Genomic DNA, 21,836 nt, shown 5'->3' with positions numbered 1-21,836 from the left:
GTGAGTCGATGTTTATTTGACATTGATGAAAGGAGTCTCCAGTGTAACTTTAAAAATTTTCTGATGTTTTCAGAAAACGACGGAAATTCTGTCCGTTTTTCTATCTGCATGGGAAAATGATCTTCACCCAGACATCAGTCTGGAGGACTGGGAGGAGGCATGTCTTCTGGCCCAAACTCAAACTATAAAATACAAGATGCAAACTCCTACAGTATAAATGGTTGCTTAGGACTTAGGGTGTATTCAGACCAGGATGGTTCAATAGTTCACTTGCTTTGGTCCGAACCAAATGTTTTTTTTATTTTTTCATTTTGGTGCGGTTCGCTTTCACACTGTACATTTTAGTAAGCGGACCAAAATCTGTCAACAAAGCCACGCGCCCTGAGGTCGTTCAGCTATTGGTCAGAGACGACACGCGCACAAAGCGTTAAGTTCAAAAGTAGTCATGGAGGCTTTCCGTGCTGTTATTCTTTTTAATGTCATCAAAGCTATATGTTTTTTCCAGTTTTTACTGTTTTCACAATTGTGTGATTACTATGCTGTCGTACAAGTAATTTATCAACGACGACGACAAAGGGCAAGGCGGCTACGGAGGACAGCGCTGATGAGCGCACATCATGTTGTGACAGTTCTGGCTCTTCACGCAATAGATGAATTTCTTTTTTGCGTCGCTAGTACCGCCACTTTTTGAAAGAATGTCCCTGACTTTAATGTAGGTCTGACGGAGTTTCTTCACTTTTAGCCGACATTGTTCTGGGGAGCGCGTGAACCCCTTCTCCTTCATTTTCTCACTGAATACAGCAAACACGTCGGCATTTTTGCGTGTTCTCTCCAAAAGCTCAGATATGTGGACATCTGCCCAGATATCCACAAGGGTACGTGTTTCTTCCTCGGCCCACGTTTGCCCCCCACTCATTTTTTGTACTCGCCTACCACTGGTGACTGAACGACCCTTGACAACCGAAACAGTGTTTGCACTTTGCGGTGGAGTGTCAAGACTCTGTTTCCCATAATGCTCGACAAACGACGGAAGCTCCCGAGGTACAAAAAAGCAAAACTGTCGGATTAGGTCCGGTCTGCTTTCACACCTCCAAAAGATCCGCACCAGGGTTCCTTTGGTCCGGACCGAGTCCGACCTTGCAGCTCGGTCTCGGTCCGCTTGTTTGGTCCGGACCAGAGTTCGGTGGTTTGTATTCAGACCAACCCAAAAGGTCCGGACCAAGGGAAATTTGGTTTGTTTGGTCCGGACCAAACAACGTAGGTGTGAATACGCCCTTAATCTCTAAGCTGACAAAGGGTTATTCCAGTTGAAGCTAAGATATGCTTGTTGCACATACATCCTGAAGATTTCCCAGCGACTGTAAAGGAACGTAAACTAATTAATTTCTGTCTGTTACAAGCTAAACGTGTAATTGCCTTAAGATGGAAGGAGATTCAGGGACCTACGGTACCCTCTGGTCAATGGATTACAGAACTGTCATCTAATTTGGCACTGGAAAAACTGACCTACATGGCAAGAGGAAAAGTTGAAGACTTTTACAAGATGTGGTCTGCTTTCCTAACCTTCATGAACAACTTAAATATTCAAATGCCTGGACAAGGACTGAGGCCACCACCTTTATTTACCGTAGATCCTACTGGAGTGTGGGTGGAGTGGGGGGTTTGAGGGGTTTCTGGTTTTGAGTGTTGCATTGTTGTGTTTGTGAATGTATGTTCATTAATATGGAAAATCAATAAATAAATTGTGAAAAAAAATTGTCCGTTTTTGTTTCGTTAACTTTAAGAGAGGAAAAAAAAGATTCTAGTGATGGAACGAATGTTCATCAAAGGTGTTTCATTTGGGAGGATTTGTAAACAACAACAAAAAAGGGTTACATGGGTGGAGTCGAATAAGATTTGAAGTGTCCACTCATGTTCACAAAGCTCCACCCCTCAAATTCAAATTTTAACATCATAATTTATGAAGATGCTAAAGAGTGTTGGGGGCGTGTCTATAAAACGACTACCATAAAGAAACATACATTCCAGACTGGAAGGCGGGTTTCCAAACTTGTTTTTCTTTGTTAGCTGCATAACACCAAAGAGTTTCGAATATACCACGATAAAGCAACATAATTCATCTCGATGGGCGCAAATATGGAACAGTTACGGTGTTACAAGTGGGCGTCGCCTTACATCACAAGACTTCTTTGTTGACTTAAGTGGAGCGCTGGGTCGGTCTGGTCTGCATAAAGTGGGGTCGGTCACCCCTCCCCCTTCCAAACATCGAACAAGGAAGTGGTGGTATGTTTGTGGCTCTGGCTCCGCCTCAATCCTCTCTGGTAACACACCCGTTCTGAGACAGCAACTTAAGATACAATTTTAAAAATATTTCTACATCATTATTTGCACTAGAGAGAAATGATAAATATTGACTGTTGCACCTTTAAATGTAACAATAAATGGATAAAAAAGTATGATGTGGTGTTTAATTAAGTAAAAGATTGTAATTATGGGATAGGAGAAAAAAAAACACCTCAGGACGTGATGTTATAGAAAAGATAATGGATTTTGCATGACATAACTGTTACTGCACTTCATCACACCTTCACATCGTTGATTATTTTTTTGCATTTTTATACATAAAATCCTGTTGTTTGACATTAATTAAAGGAAATTAGGGGAAGCCATGGCCTAATGGCTAGAGAAGCAGCATTGGGACCAAAAGGTTGCTGGTTCAATTCCCTGGACCAACAGGAATGGCTGAAGTGCCTTTGAGCAAGGCACTTAACCCCCAACCGCTCCCCAGGCTGCTCTGGGTGTGCTGTACATCACTCTGGATAACCGTGTTTGCTAAATGCCTGTAATACACGTAATAATATCAGGAATACACGCAACTTCACCATAGGTGGAAGTAACGCAGGTCTAATGCTGCTAAAACGCACAAAAACAGATCTAAAATGTGAAAGGTGTTGTGTGATTGTGTACAAATAAATTTCACAAGAAATCCAAGCTGTTTCTCTTTTTACAGGCTGCTGAAAGATAAAGAAAAGAGAAGCAAATGGAGGCGGAACAAATGCTCATAAAGGTTTGATAAGAGAAGACTATTTGTTATTAACTTTTTATAATAAAAGGAATATTTTAGTTAATAGGTGATTATATTTTATGCCAACCTTTACAAATGTGGAAAAATTATTATTGGTGAGAAAATGAAACAATTTTTTTTTTAAACAAAATATTTAAGTTGATAAAGAATAGGAAAGTAAATGTTGCATGTTTTTGTAATGTTCATAAATATCTAATAAAAAAAGGAATATATTTGTTAGTAACGTTTTACCTTTTCAAAAATATTGTAGGAAAATCGAATCGTGAACCCAATATCGTGAATCAAGTCGAATCGTGAATTCGTGAATGCTTGCGTTGTTTTAGGTTGTTCGAATCGATCAAACCGTGAAACTGATCAAAGTTTCTTCAGGGTTCCCCGTGAACTGATAAAAAAGGGCGAACGAACACAGCATTTCACAAAAAGACGTCGAGAAAGGTGGCTTTTGAACTTCTGACTGAAATCGAAGGGAGCCGAGTCGAAGCATGCTCGCGTTTCACTTGGTGAAAGGTTTGTATTTCCCTCTCAGCTCTGTCTTTAGTGTTTTCCAAGTACTTTTCTTGCTGTGTGTTTTTATTTTACGCTACTTTTTTTTGTCACGAAGCGCTAAAGTCCCCAGCTGTTTGTGTTTACTCTTCACAAAGTCCGTATGCATGAAGGTCGTGACAAAATTCTTCCCCAGCCGTACAGTTACAATGCGCCGTGATCACTTCTCCGTCTTGTTTAACTCAGATCCAGGTCTTTAAAGGGGTTTCTGATGATCTTTGTGAATGATTTAGCTGAGAGATAAGAGCCAACACAAGTGAGAATCAAGCCAACTGTCGTTTGTTGACACTTCAACTTGCAGCGCTTCGTTGTAAAGAGCAAACGAAAAGCTTAAAAAAAATAATTTAAAATGCAGAATTCCACGGGCAAAAACAATCCAGGATTCATTGGGCAGTGACTTGATCCCGAGGTCCTTTACCCAGCCACATACAAGAAAGCTGTAAGCCTCCGTACTCTTCCACGCTTTCATCTGTTTTGCGGTGTAGAAGGACGTCTGCAACACCAGATAGTTCGAGATGTCGGGGAACTCGACTGAAGGGTAGTTTTCGAGATCGTATGACAAATCCTTCTTTCCCAGACTGTAGGGGTCGATTCCATCGCACACAGCAATCTTCTGAATATATCTAAAGCCAGTAGTGGCTTCTAGATTACGTGCGTACTCTGATAACTTATCGCTAGTTGTTTGCGCTACGGGAGCCATTTTGGTTTGATAGACCACCAGCTGTTTTACCAGAAGTGAAATCGCTAAGAAAAGTCACGTGACTGAAACCCAAGAATATGAGCTGATATCCTAGTAGTCGAGTAGCCAATTAATCAGAGTGCGCGATTGCTTACATCCAGCGAATGTGGATAGAATAGCTATATTTTTTCCCACCAATTATCAGCCGAGCTCCAACGAACTGATCGACTGTGATTTATTCTCTGAACACTTCCTCAGATCTGGGTGAGCTTTATAATTTGTCAGCAATTATTACTGCTTAAAATGCAGTATGTTCTAAAATAGGTCACTTCCTCTTTTAGGATGGATCACTGCTTTTGCTTTAACACATGCAGCCCCTCCAACACACACACACACACACACACACACACTTCCCAGATCTCTCAGGATCTCAGCTACAGAGAAGAATGTAATTATGGAGTTCATTAATCAGACGGAGTGCAGGAAGTGAAACGAGCCGAATGTGTTCAACGCTGCAGGTAAAGTTTTCCTCAAGTGTTCAAACACAAACTCGAATGCTGATTTAAAAATAACGACGGTGTATAAATCAGCACAGCGTACAGTTCTGTGCAAAAGTCTCAGCCACATGTAAAGAAATGCTGTCGACCAAAAATGGCTTAAAAAAAAAATAATGAATAATGGAATACTATATACAGTAATCATTAAGCCATAATAAATGAATAAATGAAACAGTCAGTCAATATTTGGTGAGACGACCCTTTGCTTTAAAAAAAAAAAAAAATCTATATACAGTAGTCTCAGGTCCAAGGAGTGCAGTTTTATGCGGAAATGAGCGGTAGGTTTTACTGAGCATCTCGCAGAACCTCCACAGTTCTCATCTCTGCTCTGAAAGAGTCGAATGCAGAATAAACGCAGAGGTGTGGAGAGGAGAGGAGAGGAGAGGAGAGGAGCGAGGACAGGAACCTGTGAAAAATCTGTGTAATCATCAGTGCAGAGATGAGCTTAAATTCAACAGAGAGGAGGAGGAGGGAGTGTTGAAGAGCTGCAGGAGGAAAAGGTGATGTGCAGGACAAAAGGATGAAAAAAAAAACCAAAACCCAAATGCAACATGAACAAACTCGGTGGTTTACTGATGAGACCATTAGCTCTGCAGAGAGAGAAAGAGAGGCTTTCCATCGCAACTCAAACACACACGCTGTCTGGAATAACACGTCCTGCTTTACATATATATTAGTGTGTGCGCGCGCATGCATGCTACAGAGAATGTAATACCGGAGACCATTTTAACCCATTTAAAAGCACACTTGATAATTTGGATCACACACACACACTTAGACACTACACCCGGTGTGTTTACCCAAACACAGTAATTACACCTCCAGAGGAAAGTGTGACAAACATGTTTAATGTACGCAGAATTCCGAACCAGCTCACAATCCACAAGTTTATTCAGCAACAGCTTTGAGCTTGGGCGGCACGGTGGTGTAGTGGTTAGCGCTGTCGCCTCACAGCAAGAAGGTCCTGGGTTCGAGCCCCGTGGCCGGCGAGGGCCTTTCTGTGCAGAGTTTGCATGTTCTCCCCGTGTCCGCATGGGTTTCCTCCGGGTGCTCCGGTTTCCCCCACAGTCCAAAGACATGCAGGTTAGGTTAACTGGTGACTCTAAATTGAGCGTAGGTGTGAATGTGAGTGTGAATGGTTGTCTGTGTCTATGTGTCAGCCCTGTGATGACCTGGCGACCAGGGTGTACCCCGCCTTTCGCCCGTAGTCAGCTGGGATAGGCTCCAGCTTGCCTGCGACCCTGTAGAACAGGATAAAGCGGCTACAGATAATGAGATGAGATGAGCTTTGAGCTTTATCCGTGTTAGAAAAGCAGCTCTAATCTCAAATATATAATCAACATTTTTAAATATAAAATCAAAATATTGTGATGCACTGATACCAAAAAGCAAAATAATATGCGCTTAATTGTATTTTATCGTTCTTCTTCTTCTTCTTATTATTATTATTATACCCCGCTCTGGGTGGGGATACTGGTTTCCCTCTGTCCATCCAAAACACGCTTTTTCTCAGCAACCACAAATCATAGCCACTTGGTACTGAGCATCAGCTTAGGGTTCTATACCGTGTTTACTGTTTTCCGGTCTGTCCCACATCGACTTCCTGTTTACCGACTGAATGTCTCATCTCATTATCTGTAGCCGCTTTATCCTGTTCTACAGGGTCGCAGGCGAGCTGGAACCTATCCCAGCTGACTACGGGCGAAAGGCGGGGTACACCCTGGACAAGTCGCCAGGTCATCACAGGGCTGACACAGACAACCATTCACAGGTTCTATACCGTGTAAACCGTTTTCAGGTCTGTCGCACATCGACTTCCTGTTTACCGACTGAATGTATTTACAAAACATATAGGGTGGATTTTGACGCCATTTCAAGAAGCAAAATGCTATTTCATAATGACAGTTTAGCAGGATGCTGTTTGAAATCCCTGGGGACAGACACGGCTCTTTACTTGCGTGTTTCAGGGTTCATTATTTGTTGAAGTCAACATTCATAATAAGTGTCCTATTCCTTCGATTGCTTGCATTCTGACAGAAGCGAGAGCGGGGGATACGGAAGTGAGCAGTAGCTCACAGTTGATCTTGTTATTATCATTGTCCTGATGGAATCCCTTACAAATTTGGAGTCCTGCGACCTCAACGCCTGCAAGGGGGCTATTCCTGGAATCACTGGTGAAAGGGTGAACGCAGGCTGAAAGCCAGGCGGTTCAAATGCTCTGGAGATTCCTGTAGCCAACGCAGACAAGTACCCCCATCCTCCCGGGAACCGTCATCGGAGGTGCAGCCCCCCGTCGGCCCTGGTCGTCCTGCTCCCTTGCTTGCCACCTGGATCCTCAGCAGGGAGCAAAAGTGGTCCGGATGAGGACTGTGGACCCTCATCACCACCACCAACAAAAAATCCTTTATGCAGGCTATGCCCACCCCCCTGTTGGAACACACAACTGGGTCCAAGTCTCTGATGGTTTGAGGTTATTCTGAAGAATTCTGAGGTTCTTCATGATTCCCTCCACTTTGTACAATACACTAGTTCCACTGGTAGCAAAACAGCACCAGAGCATGATGCTCCCACCACCATGCTTGAAGAGTCAGTACAGTGTTGTTCTTTATCTCTGGTCTTTGTGGCCAAACAACTCAATCTTTGTCTCGTCTGACTATAAAACTTTCCTCCAGAAGCCTTTTCTTTGTCCATGTGATCATCTGCAAAGTTTATTCAAGCTCATAGGTGTTGATTTTGGAGAAGGGGCTTCTTTATTGGACAGCAGCCTCTCAGCCCATGATGATGCAAAACTCTCTTGACTATAGATGGTGTTCCAGCAGCTTTCAGTTCATTGCAGATCTGTTCCTTGGTGGTTCCTGACCATCTGAATGGATTTCCTCTGAGCTGAGGGGGACGGTTTGGATCTTCTTCCAGTAAAGTGGCCTGACAAAGTGGCTCCACCTCCCAATAACATACAATTGTTTGAACTGATGAGCTTGGAATCTGCAGTTGTTTAGAAAGGACTCCAAGAGACATTCCTGAGTGTGTAAATCTATGATCATCTTCCTCAGATCTGCACTAAGCTCCTTGGACTTTCTCTCTGTACTGTGTGTTGGTCAATCCAATGAGTGAGTGCTGTCAAACAAACCATTTTTATGTTGTGCACAGAGAAGCCATCAGCTAGAGTCAGTCATGATCGCTAACAGGAAGTTAAGACGCCTTTGCTTTGGCAAAATATTTTGGAGCTTTCAGCATGACCAAATTAATAATCTAAGTGGGCGTATGTACAGTATATTTTTTTACCCTGTATGTATAATTTTCACACTATGTTGACTTCAGAAAACAAAAATAAACTAAAAGCTGTGCACCATTTTTTTCTATTAAAGGTATACAGTACTGTGCAAAAGTCTTGGCCCCCATTTTATTTTCATACAAACTTTGTTATAGATTTCTATTTTATGACATCATCGGAGGTGCAGCTCCCCAGCGGCCCTGGTCGTCCTGCTCCTTTGCTTGCCACCCGGATCCCTGGCGGGGAGTGAAGTGGTGCAGATGAGGACTGTGTACCCTTATTACCACTGTCAACAACAAATCCTTTGCACAGGCTATGCCCACCCCCCTGTTGGAACACACAACTGGGTCCAAGTCTCTGATGGTTTGAGGTTATTCTGAAGAATTCTGAGGTTCTTCATGATTCCATTCACTTTGTACAATACACGAGTTACACTGGCAGCAAAACAGCCCCAGAGCATGATGCTCCCACCACCATGCTTTAACAGTTAGTACATTATCGAGTCAAAACATTACAAAAACATTTTAGAGTCCAAACATTCATTTTTTCCTGCACAAAATTAAATGTTACAAGAAAAAAAAAATCTGAGCAGCATATTCCATAAGAGAGCACGTTTCAGATTAAAAAACATAATGAAGGCTACCTTTTTTTTGGTGTAAAATGAAGACACGAGTGTGACGTCAAAGTGTCCAGAAGAACTGTGGCTGGTTCTGTAAGATGCTCAGGAAAACCTACAGATCATTTCCGCATAAAACTGACCTCACTGGACCCGAGACGGAGATTTTTATTTTTTATTTTTTAAAGCAAAGGGTCGTCTCACACCAAATACTGACTTTGTTTCATTTCTTATGGCACACTGATTACTGTTTATAGTATTTTTTAAATGTTGAAACATTAAACATTTCATTATTTTTAAGCCATTTTTGGTCGACAGCATTTCTTTACATGCACCTAAGACTTTTACAGCACTGTGTGTTGTACAATCATTCTGCTACAGCAAAAGAACGGTTCAGGAAAAATCACCGGAAGCCCAAAATTACCGTAACATTCCTGTCCGTGTGTGTAAACTTCAGACTTCAGCTGAAAACGCATTCAAAAAGACAGTCAGAAAGAAACTTCCTCTTTTTCTCTCTCTCTCAAGTAAGAAATAAAACACTCCGTGTCGTGCTGTAACAGGAAATTAATTAACTCCAGGCTGGTGCCAGCGACTCCGCTTCCTCACACCTCCCCGCTGGTGATTATTTTCCTTTTACAGCATGATTTCAATTCTTAATTTATGAAAGATCAAACTCTTCAAACATCATCGTTTCATCTTGGAGTCAGACAGCAACATGTCTGTTTTACAGCCGTCTGCTTTCGTCTGTCAGATAATTAGCCGGTGTTGTCAGCTAGCATTAGCGGGCATGACAGGAAGCAGGAAGTGCACAAAGGAAGATGATTTAATGAAAGAAAAGGTCAATCCACAAGGCTGCCTGCTCAAACAAAAAGCATAACACATATCTGAATGAGATGAGATGAGATGAGGAGTGGAAAATGTGTTGAATCTGATCTGTTAGAGTCTGATTTTGATTCTTAGCCTCTGAAATCCAAAACCAATTCCACACTGATGCGATTTTATTTTCTTAAGCTTAATACACGTCTGTTTACTTGTGTGTGTCTATGTGTGAGACTCTGCTCCTTCCTGTCAGGATAATTTTTTTTATTTTTTATTTTTTTTCACATCAGCACCTCAGAAGCCAAGTGAGAGATGGACTGTAATTGATGCAATTTTGAGCTCAGGCAATTTTCTCTGAGCTCAATGCATGACAGCAAGAGGGAAAAAAGTGCAATGGCTTTTTCTGGAGCTCCTGCTGACAGCAAAAAGACGAGAAGAAGAAGAAGCAAGACTGCAGCTCACATACCTGAGAGACCGAGCGGTGCATTGAGCTAATTCATTACCGAGCCGAGCGTCAAGTTCTCACGCTAGCAACAGGGTCACAAATCAGCTTAACAGTTTGTTTACGGTTTACTATTGTCAGGTTCTTCGCTCTGCTCTGATTGGTCAGAAGAGGAGGCGTTAGTTAATTTTCTATCACAGTAGTGCACCTGCGAGTCACAGGTTTAAAGCTAGACGGCCTTTCGATTTCATAAAATCGGTGAAATTTAGTTCCGTCTGAAATGTGGTGATTGTGATATCTGTTTATTTCTGTAATATCTCACAAAATATCAGGCCATTCTGTGGCTGGGAAGTTATTTAATTTGAGGGGATTAAAGCAAATAATGTGCATGAAATCGCTCGCTTCGCGCAGTCAAGCAGACAGAGGAAGTCCGTGTGCGCATGCGCAGGTTTACCTTCTTCTTCTTTTGGGTTTTACGGCAGCTGGCATCCACAGTGTTGCATTACTGCCATCTACAGGTTTCCCTTTGAGCGTGCACTGACAGTTCCATCATTCTGTCGCTAAACGAACAGCTGATCACACCGAGGTGCTCGCTGAGCGCCCATATTTATTAGTTTGGTCCTGCGTTTCCTTTCCTTCGTATATAACATAACGTCTTTTCTTCTCACTTTCTTTCCGTTACTGTAGCCGCTCTTTCATGTTTCATTCACACACTCATGTCCTCCATTTTTCTTTCCTGTTTCAAATTTGTATCCCACAATGCCTTGCGTGAACGGGGAAAGCCCACCACGTGATGGGTGATGTAGTATCTTGTATTGGGTCATGGTGAAGCAGGAAAAAATAGCGGAGAATTTAGGGCCATGTGGAGATAAATTCATTAATTGTTCCATTTTTTAAAAAAATGAATAAAATTGGAAGTCTGTGATTCGAATTCGGTAGCTTTCGGTCACTAAACAAAAATAATTGGGTGCCAGGAAAATTCTTTTTATGACCCACACTTGAAAAATCTGAAAGGCAGTACAGCTTTAAAATCTCATACATAAAAGAATACAAATATAAATGAAATGATATCCTAAAAATAATATAAAAACCATAAAATATTGCGACGCTGTATATATCATACATATACAATTATGAAAATTATCAATTATTAAAAGCTGAATTAAAGTAATGTGTTTTAGTAAAGATTTAAAACTAGATAAGTTATCAGCATCTCTAAGTAACTTACCAAAGCTTTGGAGCTGCCGATGCGAACGCCCGATCGCCTCATGTCTTTTTCGTTATGAATGGTAACGGTTTCAATCAAAGCTCATTATTAGATCTGAAACTATACTTGGACACCTCTTTGATCTCAATTAAACTGGATATATAATTAGGAACACAGCCTTTAATAGCTTTAAAAGTAATAAGTAAAATTTTAAAATTAATCCTTAATCTAATCAAGCATGTCTCTGATGTAATACTTTAGCGTTTCTATAGCAGCAGCTCATTCGGGGGACTTATAAGACGACATTTGTTTAATACTGAGGGAAGGAGTCTCCAGTGTGAGGCAGAAAACTGCAACCAGAATTCTTCGGGACAGAAGGGTTTACGTCTTGTGGTTTCTCGGATACATGGAGTTCCTATAGAACTCTAAAACTATAAACGGATAAAAAGTATGTCGTTATGCTTTAATAAACAAAATACTCTAAAAGTTGGACACTGCAGTGGTGAAAGAGGAATAAAACACTTCAGGGTGTGCGCTTACAGGAAAACAATCAACTCCGCTTCCTTTCACCCCCTGTTGTTGATTATTTTCCTTGAACTTCACGTCCTGTTTATTCCTCACTGAATAAAGAGAACAAATTTAAAAAGGCACAATCTATTTAAAATAATTTAAATGATTTTAAAACAATTAAACTGCCAGACCATAAATATACAAAATCATTTAAAATTATATGTAAAATGTTTTAATATTTTTGGGTTAAAGATCCGCAAGTGCAGCTGATCGTTCAGAGATTTTTGGACGCTGTTAGAAATGAAGGGTTTTAATTAAAATTTTTTCATTTAAAATCATCGCAGCTCTCCGACCTCACCGTCCACAAAGAACAAACAATCCAAATCTCACTTAATAACAGTGGACTAGCATGATGAGTCAGCACTATATACTAGCGCACACACACACACACACACACACACACACACACACACAGTGCCACAGTTAGTGAACAATGGCAACTGGGACTTAGTTTTATTTTTTTTTTTATGAACGAGACTCCTGAACAACAAGAGGTTCATCATGGAGAGAGAGAGAAAAGAGAGAGAGTGTGAGAGACAAAGTCAGACAGAAGAGAGAAAGACAGAGGAGAAAGTGAGACATAGGAGAGAGACAGACAGAGAGGTTGAGGGGAGGGGGGAAAGACAGACAGAGAGAGGGGTAGAGAGAGGGGGAGACAGAGAGAGGGGTCGGGGAGAGAGAGAGACAGAGAGAGGGGGTAGAGAGAGGGGGGAGACAGAGACAGAGAGGGGTAGAGAGACAGAGAGAGGTAGAGAGACAGAGAGAGGGGTAGAGGGGGAGAGAGACAGAGAGGGAGGGAGAGGAGAGGTAGAGGGGGAGAGAGAGGGAGAGAGAGACAGACAGAGGGGTAGAGAGAGGGGGGGAGACAGAGAGAGGGGTAGAGAGAGGGGGGGAGACAGAGAGAGGGGTAGAGGGGGAAAGACAGACAGAGAGAGAGGTAGAGGGGGAAAGACAGACAGAGAGAGGTAGAGGGGGAGAGAGACAGAGAGGGGTAGAGGGGGAGAGAGACAGAGAGGGGTAGAGGGGGAGAGAGACAGAGAGGGGTAGAGGGGGAGAGAGACAGAGAGGGGTAGAGGGGGAGAGAGACAGAGAGAGGGGTAGAGGGGGAGAGAGACAGAGAGGGAGGGAGAGGAGAGGTAGAGGGGGAGAGAGAGAGAGGGAGAGAGAGACAGACAGAGAGGGGTAGAGAGAGGGGGGAGACAGAGAGAGGGGTAGAGGGGGAAAGACAGACCGAGAGAGAGGTAGAGGGGGAAAGACAGACAGAGAGAGGTAGAGGGGGAGAGAGACAGAGGGGGTAGAGGGGGAGAGAGACAGAGAGAGGGGGAGAGGGGGAGAGAGAGAGAGGGGTAGAGGGGAGAGAGAGAGAGGGGTAGAGGGGGAGAGAGACAGAGGGAGGGAGAGGAGAGGTAGAGGGGGAGAGGGAGGTAGAGCAGAGGCGATTCTAGCATCTGATCTTTGGGGGTGCTTAGCCCCCAGAGCTGACAGAGGCACCTGGCTTGAACGACAGTGTTTCCATGTTTATTCCGCATTTAGACTAGACTTAACTAGACAAGAAGACTAGACTAGACAAGACTAGACTTATGCAATGTTTTAACAGAAGCTGACCCAATAAACTATGATATCTACACATTTACAACCACTGACACAAATATTTACATTATATTTTTAACTAAACAAGACCTACTACTGCATTTGTAATGTTGGAGCTATTCATTTTGAACAGTGGTAATTGTTAATTAATGTGTTATTGTGTATTGTGCAATAATAGTGTGTATTATTATGATTTTACATTAGTTTACATTAGTAAACGCTATGTTACATTAAATAAAATTGACTAACACACGGTGGTCTAGCACTGTAGCACTTGTACAGCTCTGCACAAAAGTATCTCGATATGGATGATAAATGTTGTTTTTATCATTCTGTTCATAGACCAGGGAACATCAATATTGCATTATGCATATTATTGTGTTGTGTTTAACAATTGTAACTCCAGTCCGTACCTTCACATCTCGCTATGCCAGTAATACTCAGGTGCTACTTCGAGTTCCTCATCGGCGTGGAATCCAGTTAAAAAAACACCATGTCGTAGCAAGCACTCGCACGGACAGGCAACCCAATCAGAGGGGACGCAAGGAGGAGAGGCATTTTACTGCTCATACAACTATCACGTAACAGGTGAATTCAAGAACACACACACGCCCGCGCACACATTCATTGCGCAGTGCGCAAGGGCACTTATTTCTGAAAATTACGTCCAAAAGCAGTGTTTTTGAGGGTGCTGAGCTAGAGGGTGCTGAGCTCGTTTTTGGGGGTGCTTGAGCACCTCCAAAAATAGGCTAAACACGCCCCTGAGGTAGAGAGAGAGAGAGAGAGAGAGAGAGAGAGAGCGCTCCTGCAGTCTGCTCTGATTAAATTATATCTTGAATGAATCTGAGCTGAGAAACTCAAACTTGAGGACAGTTTTGTAAATAAATGATAAACCTGGAATCACGTGGCTTTGGTTCTGAAGCTGATTAAAAGCGTCCTAAAAATCTTTGGCTGGTAATTTATTCACTCCACTTTTATCAAAACATCACTTTTTCTTTATAAAAATAAAAACATTAGCTACGAGACATTTATAATGATTAGCTGTGAGAGACGCGCTCCCACAGCGACGCTGAATTCTCGGTTCCGATTGGTCAGGAGGTGTTGATTAGTTTCCTATAACCACAGCTCTGAGAGTCACGCAGGTTTACATTAACGCAGGTTTACATTAACGCACTCCTTCTGATATGTTATCGTTTCCATAGTAACAGTGGATGTGTTTACAAACACTTTAGCCTTTCCGGAATTCTCTGGGCTCCGGAATGACTTCCTGCCCGATATTTGTTTCTGATCGGATATGATAATGACGGTGGTGACAATTCTTAAAATTCCTTTAGCCAAGTTTCAGAAAATGACATTTTAATATGATTCATAATAAACCGTTTCCTGTCACAACGACTCTCTTTACTGCCGAGCAGAAAGTCCGTGTTGATCAGGGAACAATTTTCCCAATAAATGAAGCAATGAAAGGTGAGAATATTGCGCCGTGCTCCAGATTCTCACTCGGCTCGTCTGGCTGAAAGAATAAACGTGGCTCATTATGGTTCTCGAAGCGGACTGGGCTTTAACGTTTCTACAGAAAACATCCCAGAGTTCATTAACGGGGCTTCTTCCCTCGGCTACTGTTTCACAGCGCTGTACTGCTGGGCTCTCACTGGCACTCCAGCTCCGGGGCGAGAGCAGAGGCAGCTCTGGTCGAGGCCGTGTTAAGTGTTCAGTGCCCTGTTTAACCTCGAGGGTGGAGGGGCTTTAACCCTCACTCCCTTTGCTGAGTTAATTAAAGTGCCAGTGTAGAAAGGGAGACCACCCTGTAGGGCTTTGGGGCTGAAAATAATTCACTAACACTCTCGCCAACACTCCACTCTCAACACTCCTCTCTCACCCCTCTCTCAACACTCCTCTCTCACCCCTCTCTCAACACTCCTCTCTCACCCCTCTCTCACCAGCACTCCTCTCTCACTCCTCTCTCACCAACACTCCTCTCTCACTCCTCTCTCACCAACACTCCTCTCTCACCCCTCTCTCACCAGCACTCCTCTCTCACCCCTCTCTCGCCAACACTCCTCTCTCACTCCTCTCTCACCAACACTCCTCTCTCACCAGCACTCCTCTCTCACTCCTCTCTCACCAACACTCCTCTCTCGCTCCACTCTCGCCAGCACTCCTCTCTCACTCACACTCCACTCTCACTCGGAAAGAGTAAATCAGTTCACTCTAAAACAACTGTGTTATGTATTAACAATGAATAAAATCCTGAAATATTAATCCGCGCTCACCAGTGAAACACTCTGATCGTGTGTTTTTAGGTCAGGACTGCAGCCAAGAGTAAAAATACAGATAACCCATATTCCTTACACACACTGGATTCAGCATGAAGCACAATTTCTGACACTATTTAGAGAGTTTTGGGTTCGGACTGTATGGGTTCGAGCTGCATTTAATACAGTGGGGTGTACGGGCAAAACAAGTTAAAAAAAAAAAACACAACAAAACCAAACACAAAAACCACAACAAAACTAAAAACCAGAAACAAACAAAACAAAATACAACAAAACCAAATACACACAAAAAAACCCCACAACAAAACAAAAAACAAAAAACCAGAAACACACACAAAAAAAACCCCACCAAAACCAAAAACAAACCAGAAACAAACAAAAAAAAATCCACTACACCACCAAAAACAAAAAATAAATCAAAACCAAAAAACACAACAAAAAATATAACACTGCAACTAAACCAAAAACACAACAAAATAAATCAAAAACAAAAAAACAAAAAAAATAAAAACCAAAAATGCAACAAAAAACAAAAACACAACAAAAGCCACAAAAACATCAAAACCAAAAACAACAAAATAAATCAAAACCAAAAACACAAAACCCCACCACCCCATCAAAAACAACAAACACAAACAAAACCAAAAACCCAACAAACCTCGAATCGCACTTGGCCACGCCCATACCGCCACCAAGCCACATTCCATCAACATCCAAATCAAAAATCACTTGAACTGAGGAGAATAAAACACTCCACCAAATTTCATCTGAATCCGTTCACTACTTTGAGTTACACTGTAAACAAAAACAAAACAGAGGCAAAAACACAACGTCCTTCGACACAGTTACCAGAGATAAAAATACACCACCGGCGCAAAAACACAACAAACACAAGTGCAGTAGTTCAACAGTCGATCAGCGAGACCTGTCGCTCCGGCAACTGTGTTTAAAGATGGCGGTTTAAAATGGCCGCTAAAAGGTCAGAACATCATCAGCACGACCCAAAACCCTACGGCACGACATGACGGCGGAAACGACGACACTGAAAAACTAAACCTGTTTACATACTCAGAGTACTGAGAGTTCGCCAAGTCAGGAATAAAACACTGTGTACGGCGCGCTGTGGGAGAAAAATAATCAACGTCAGAGTGCTGAGATTCAGCGCGGTCACTCATCCCACCGTGAGGTTGGTTCGTTTCCAGCAATGCCACGTCCTGAAGGGTTTCATTCCTCTTATACAACAGCAAGTCCACCGTCCTGAACATACAGCTCGACTCCTGACACTGGAGACTCCTTCCATTCACGGTAAACAAACATCTGCTTACAGTGTAAACAATTATTTATGTTTATTTGCAGTGTAAAAGTATAAACATTAACATCAAACAAAATGAATAAATGATTGTGTGTCGGTGTATTTGTGATGAACAGTGTTCGAGTGATTTCACTGTTCATTCAGGAAAAGGGTTTATTTACTGATAAAAATACAAAGAGTTTCACAGAGTCCACAGTTACACTACATTTCTCACACACACACTTAACCTACTTTACATAACACACACACACACAAACATATAAGCTACTTTACCTAACACACACACACACACACACACACACACACAGCACTCGGAAATAAACACAGATTTTTATCTTACCGTAAAAACCGGACGGAACCGGGCTGTGTTTCGCCATCCCCGCGTGTGCTTACAGCTCTACATAACGACACACACGCGCGCACCCACACACACAGACACACGGATGAGTGTCGGGTTTAAAGGGATTTAATCCTCACTGAATGCAATGAACGTCAGACTCAGACTCGAGTCTCTCTCTCTCACACACACACACACACACACACACACACACAGCTCTGTGCAGCTGTACGCATATCTATTATTCAGGACCATGTGCACACAAGATTGGCGCATTATGTAAAGTTTGCAGTGATTATTTAATCATTTATAATCATGTTTTATGATTCTGCTGGAGTTCTGGTTCCGGTTCTGCTCAGTGATTCATTCAGGAAATGTCATGTTTCTTCCATTGTTTTCAGAAACACAGATGTGTGAGCGACACCTTCACAGAAATCCTCAGCATTGTGTTAGTGAAGATCCTCCGACATGACTTCGGTTCACGTTCCGCAGCAGCTGAAGTCGCATCCTCAGCTGAAATCTTGGATCAAGCAAGAATATGGACAAAAAGTCCAACTGCAAAACTGCAGCAGTGAGAATCTTCAGATCGCACACGATTATAAAGCGTTATTACAGGAAAGGTGACGGAAGGACAACAACTTTATTCATCACACGTACACTTGTGAAATTCCTTTCCGCATTTAACCCATCTGAAGCAGTGAAACACACACACACACACACACACACACACACACACACACACACACACACACACACACAGAGCAGTGGGCAGCAGTGCTACAGCGCCCAGGGAGCAGTTGGGATTTAGGTGCCTCAAGGTCACTTCAGCCCAAAGCCGCCCCACGTTAACCTAACCTGCATGTCTTTGGACTGTGGGGGAAACCGGAGCACCCGGAGGAAACCCACGCGGACACGGGGAGAACATGCAAACTCCACACAGAAAGGCCCTCGCCGGCCACGGGGCTCGAACCCGGACCTTCTTGCTGTGAAGCGACAGTGCTAAGCACTACACCACCGTGCCGCTGTAACACAGCGGTAATGACGCCTCTGTTCCAACTTCTTCGGAGCATGCTGCAGGCATCAAATTCTAACTTTGTTTATATTTAAAACACACAATTAATAAATTGTGTTTTTTATTTTAAATTGTGTTGGTCAATAAAATGATTGAAAATATTTTCTTTGTACTTTTGTCAGTTAAATAACAAAGGTTCATGTGAATTAACAAATCACATTTGTTTTTAGTGCATTTTGGAAAATTATTAAAATTCCAACTTTTCTGGAAATGGGATTTGTAGGTTTTAGAGGGATTTATTAACAGAGATGGAGTACAATATCCATAAGCATGTTTTCATTCTTGAATAATTCACCTGCAACTATGAATTATTGTTAGGGCAGTTAGCATGCACCGTCCTTGACTGCCAGGCAATGGAGTAGTAAGGCGTCTCCTTCCCTCCACTAGCCTGAGAGGGGTGGTGCCTTGAGCAAGCACTAGCAACCCCTCACTCCCCCTGGTCAGGGTTACAACTGAAGACTGGACTCAGCAGACTGTGCCTGATGGTTCAACGGGCAGAAAGGCGGACCCAGCAAAACGTTTGTGGAGCACAATCAGGGCACAGTGCAACACGCAGAACACTGTTGGCCATCCACTACATCCCGACCTCCCGAAGCTCCAGCCATCTTGATTCTGTCTTGCCCTTGGACCCAGTTAGATCGGGACAAGAGAGTGAGGCTGACAGCTACGCAACTCTCCCTCACTCTAATCCAAGTCACGTGCAAATCATGACTTCAAATTCATATTCAAGTCCTTGTAGCGATGGGCAAACGGCGAAGCAGCAGGTACGGAAACACTGGAAGCTGTAGTCACGAACCTGCACACAGGCAGCCCAGGGCATAGGGTCGCTCTCTGCTGGAACAAAGCAGCAGTGGAGTTCGGTAGCCCCCTGGGTGTCTAAGCAGCCCTGTTTAGGATTCGCTCCATGGAGGAAGGGGCTAGAAAAGGTGCCCCAAACATAGCCTGCTTTACCTCACCCTGGCCAGCACTCAGCAGTCGAAATACAACAAAAAGGTAGTGAAGGTACTCAACCTTGGCACGAGGGCATACCTTCAAAGCCTGGATTGGCATCATCGGTCAACTCTGGACCCACAACCGCCACCCACCAAATTGAAGTCATGGTCATCTTCAACCCCGAAGGATGAACATCATGAATTGTTGTGATTTTGTGAGCTTAGAATGGACCCTTTAGATCTACACAGGGCACGGGGCCACTTCCACAGAGCCGCCATGTTGTGCCCATCGAATCTATTATCTGTAGCCACTTATCCTGTGCAGGGTTGCGGGTGAGCTGGAGCCTATCCCAGCTGACTATGAGTGAGAGGTGGGGTACACTCTGGACAAGTCACCAGATCATCGCAGGGCTGACACACAGAGACAAACAACCATTCACACTTACATTCACACCTACGGTCAATTTAGAGCCACCAGTTAACCTGCATGTCTTTGGACTTTGGAGGAAACCCACACAGACACGGGGAGAACATGCAAACTCCACACAGAAAGGCCCTCGTCAGCCGCTGGGCTCGAACCCAGAACCTTCTTGCTGTGAGGCGACAGTGCTACCCACTACACCACTGTGCCGCCACGTTGTGCTCATGATCGAGAGATCTGTTTGGCGTGCTTGGAACTGGTACAGGCAGTCCTGATCGTTACTTGCTTTGGTTAATTAAATCCTTGCGATTTAACTTTGCACGCACATCCTGCTCTCGGCTTAATGAAGGTGACTTTGACCGGTAATATCTTTCTTCTTTTCATAAGACTATGATCCTGACAGGTAATGTAATGGTACATAATGTCTCTCTTCTTTCATACCGTAGTGTCGTCTAAACCAGTGATGTAATGCTTCCTCACCCATTTACGTTATATAGAGATAACTTAGCTTCATCAATCACATCATCATCATCCAATCACAGAGCTACAACACACTCTTGAATGTGAATATATACAGTACTCATGTTTGTCCTACAGCAACCTGAGAAACATCTCTGAGCAACCATGTCTGTTTTGGATCGATCCGTGACGCAGAATCTCTTATGCAACAGAGCTCTACATTCCTAGATCATACTTTGTCAGTTCAACCTCCTTCGATACACACAGATCAAACCTAACAGCTCAGAATGGACAAACCGCGAGAGAGCATCTTCTGCATTTCACATTTTTACAAGTGGCAGCGTAAATCCAGAAGGAAGCATTGAAAGAAGGTGTTTTCTAGTGCTGGCTAACAAGTCTGAGAACCCAAATTTAGAAAAATGGAGGCTCATATTTATTATTTAGCATGAGAAAAAGCAAGAGAGCATGAATGCAAGTATTAGAAGTACGCTACAGGCATTTGATGGCCATCGTACGTTCGAATCCACACATGGAAATGGAGGGGTGAGGAAGGGGCTTTCAGTTGGTTGAATCCTACATAATGGACCTTTAAACAACAGAAGCACACACATGCACGTGTGAAAGCATTTCAGACACTTTTGGACTGATATTCACGCTTTAATAAAGAAGGATTGTGTGTAGAGCCTAAGAACGGCGTAGTAGCAGCGAAGCATAGTGGTGGGAGCACGAATGGAGTAATGGACCAGATCACATTAGAGGAGAATTTAATCTCATCAGACGAACAAGAAACTGAATCTGGGGAGAAGATGGAGGTTTGAACAAGACAATAATCCCAAACATACAGCCACAATAACTAAAGAAGTCCTTGCATGACTGAGCCAATCTTCTGACTTGGAGGATTTTGGAATAGTGAGTCCATCAGAGAGATCCTTCATAAACTTAATGGGTTTAAGATGATAATCTGAGAGAAAAGGGACAAAATTACATAACCACAATGCCGTAAAAACCTCATCGCTTCTCACCAGATACTGTACCTCAAAGCTCTAACTGCTGAGAATGGCTTTGCAGCAAAGTCCTAATGTTGGTAATCTGTAGTGTCTATTGAATACTGTTTGAATAAAGGGAGGTCATCTGGGGAGATGGCCCGCACACAGCAAATGGCCTTTACCTCTGCACCTTGGGACTGTGGACCTTGGTGCTCGCCATGGTCCGGATGCTGTCCTAATGAGAGGGTTTCCCTCAGGGTGTGTGTGTCGCAAGACTTCACAAAGGGCTAGCACCCCTACCCCACCTATCGCTACGAAGAAATCATACAGAAATAATACCTGGATGGATAACATGGATACTGACCAAGGAACGTCTAATGGACATGGAGATTGGACAATGACTATATGGTACACAAACAGAGGCATCAGAACAATCAGAGATCACCTGATCAATCACTTGTCTCAGGCTGAGACTAACCCAGATATAATAATGGCAACAGAATCAAAACTGAAATCCTCAATAGAGGACAACAACCCTGATATCAGTATTCAGGGATACTCAACAGAACACAGAGACCGAGCTGATGAGAGTGCCTGGGGAGGATGCCTAATCTACTACAAGAATGGCATTGCTCTACACACAAGACAGGACTTGGAGCCTC

General features: G+C 43.1%; 1 protein-coding gene across 1 annotated transcript in view; it reads right to left on the bottom strand.

Annotated features, from left to right (window-relative positions):
- Positions 1-21,394, bottom strand: part of slc44a5a (solute carrier family 44 member 5a) — a 115,998-nt gene extending 94,604 nt beyond the window's left edge. Inside the window, exon 1 of the mRNA XM_060905442.1 lies at positions 21,357-21,394. Within this exon, the coding sequence (XP_060761425.1) occupies positions 21,357-21,394 (38 nt within the window). The remainder of the gene's footprint in view (positions 1-21,356) is intronic.
- Between the last annotated feature and the right edge of the window lie 442 nt (positions 21,395-21,836).

The sequence above is a fragment of the Neoarius graeffei genome, chromosome 23 (assembly GCF_027579695.1).
Source record: "Neoarius graeffei isolate fNeoGra1 chromosome 23, fNeoGra1.pri, whole genome shotgun sequence".
Classification (NCBI taxonomy): domain Eukaryota; kingdom Metazoa; phylum Chordata; class Actinopteri; order Siluriformes; family Ariidae; genus Neoarius; species Neoarius graeffei.
The sequence above is the reverse complement of the archived record's forward strand: the minus strand, read 5'-3'. Positions and strand labels throughout refer to the sequence as shown.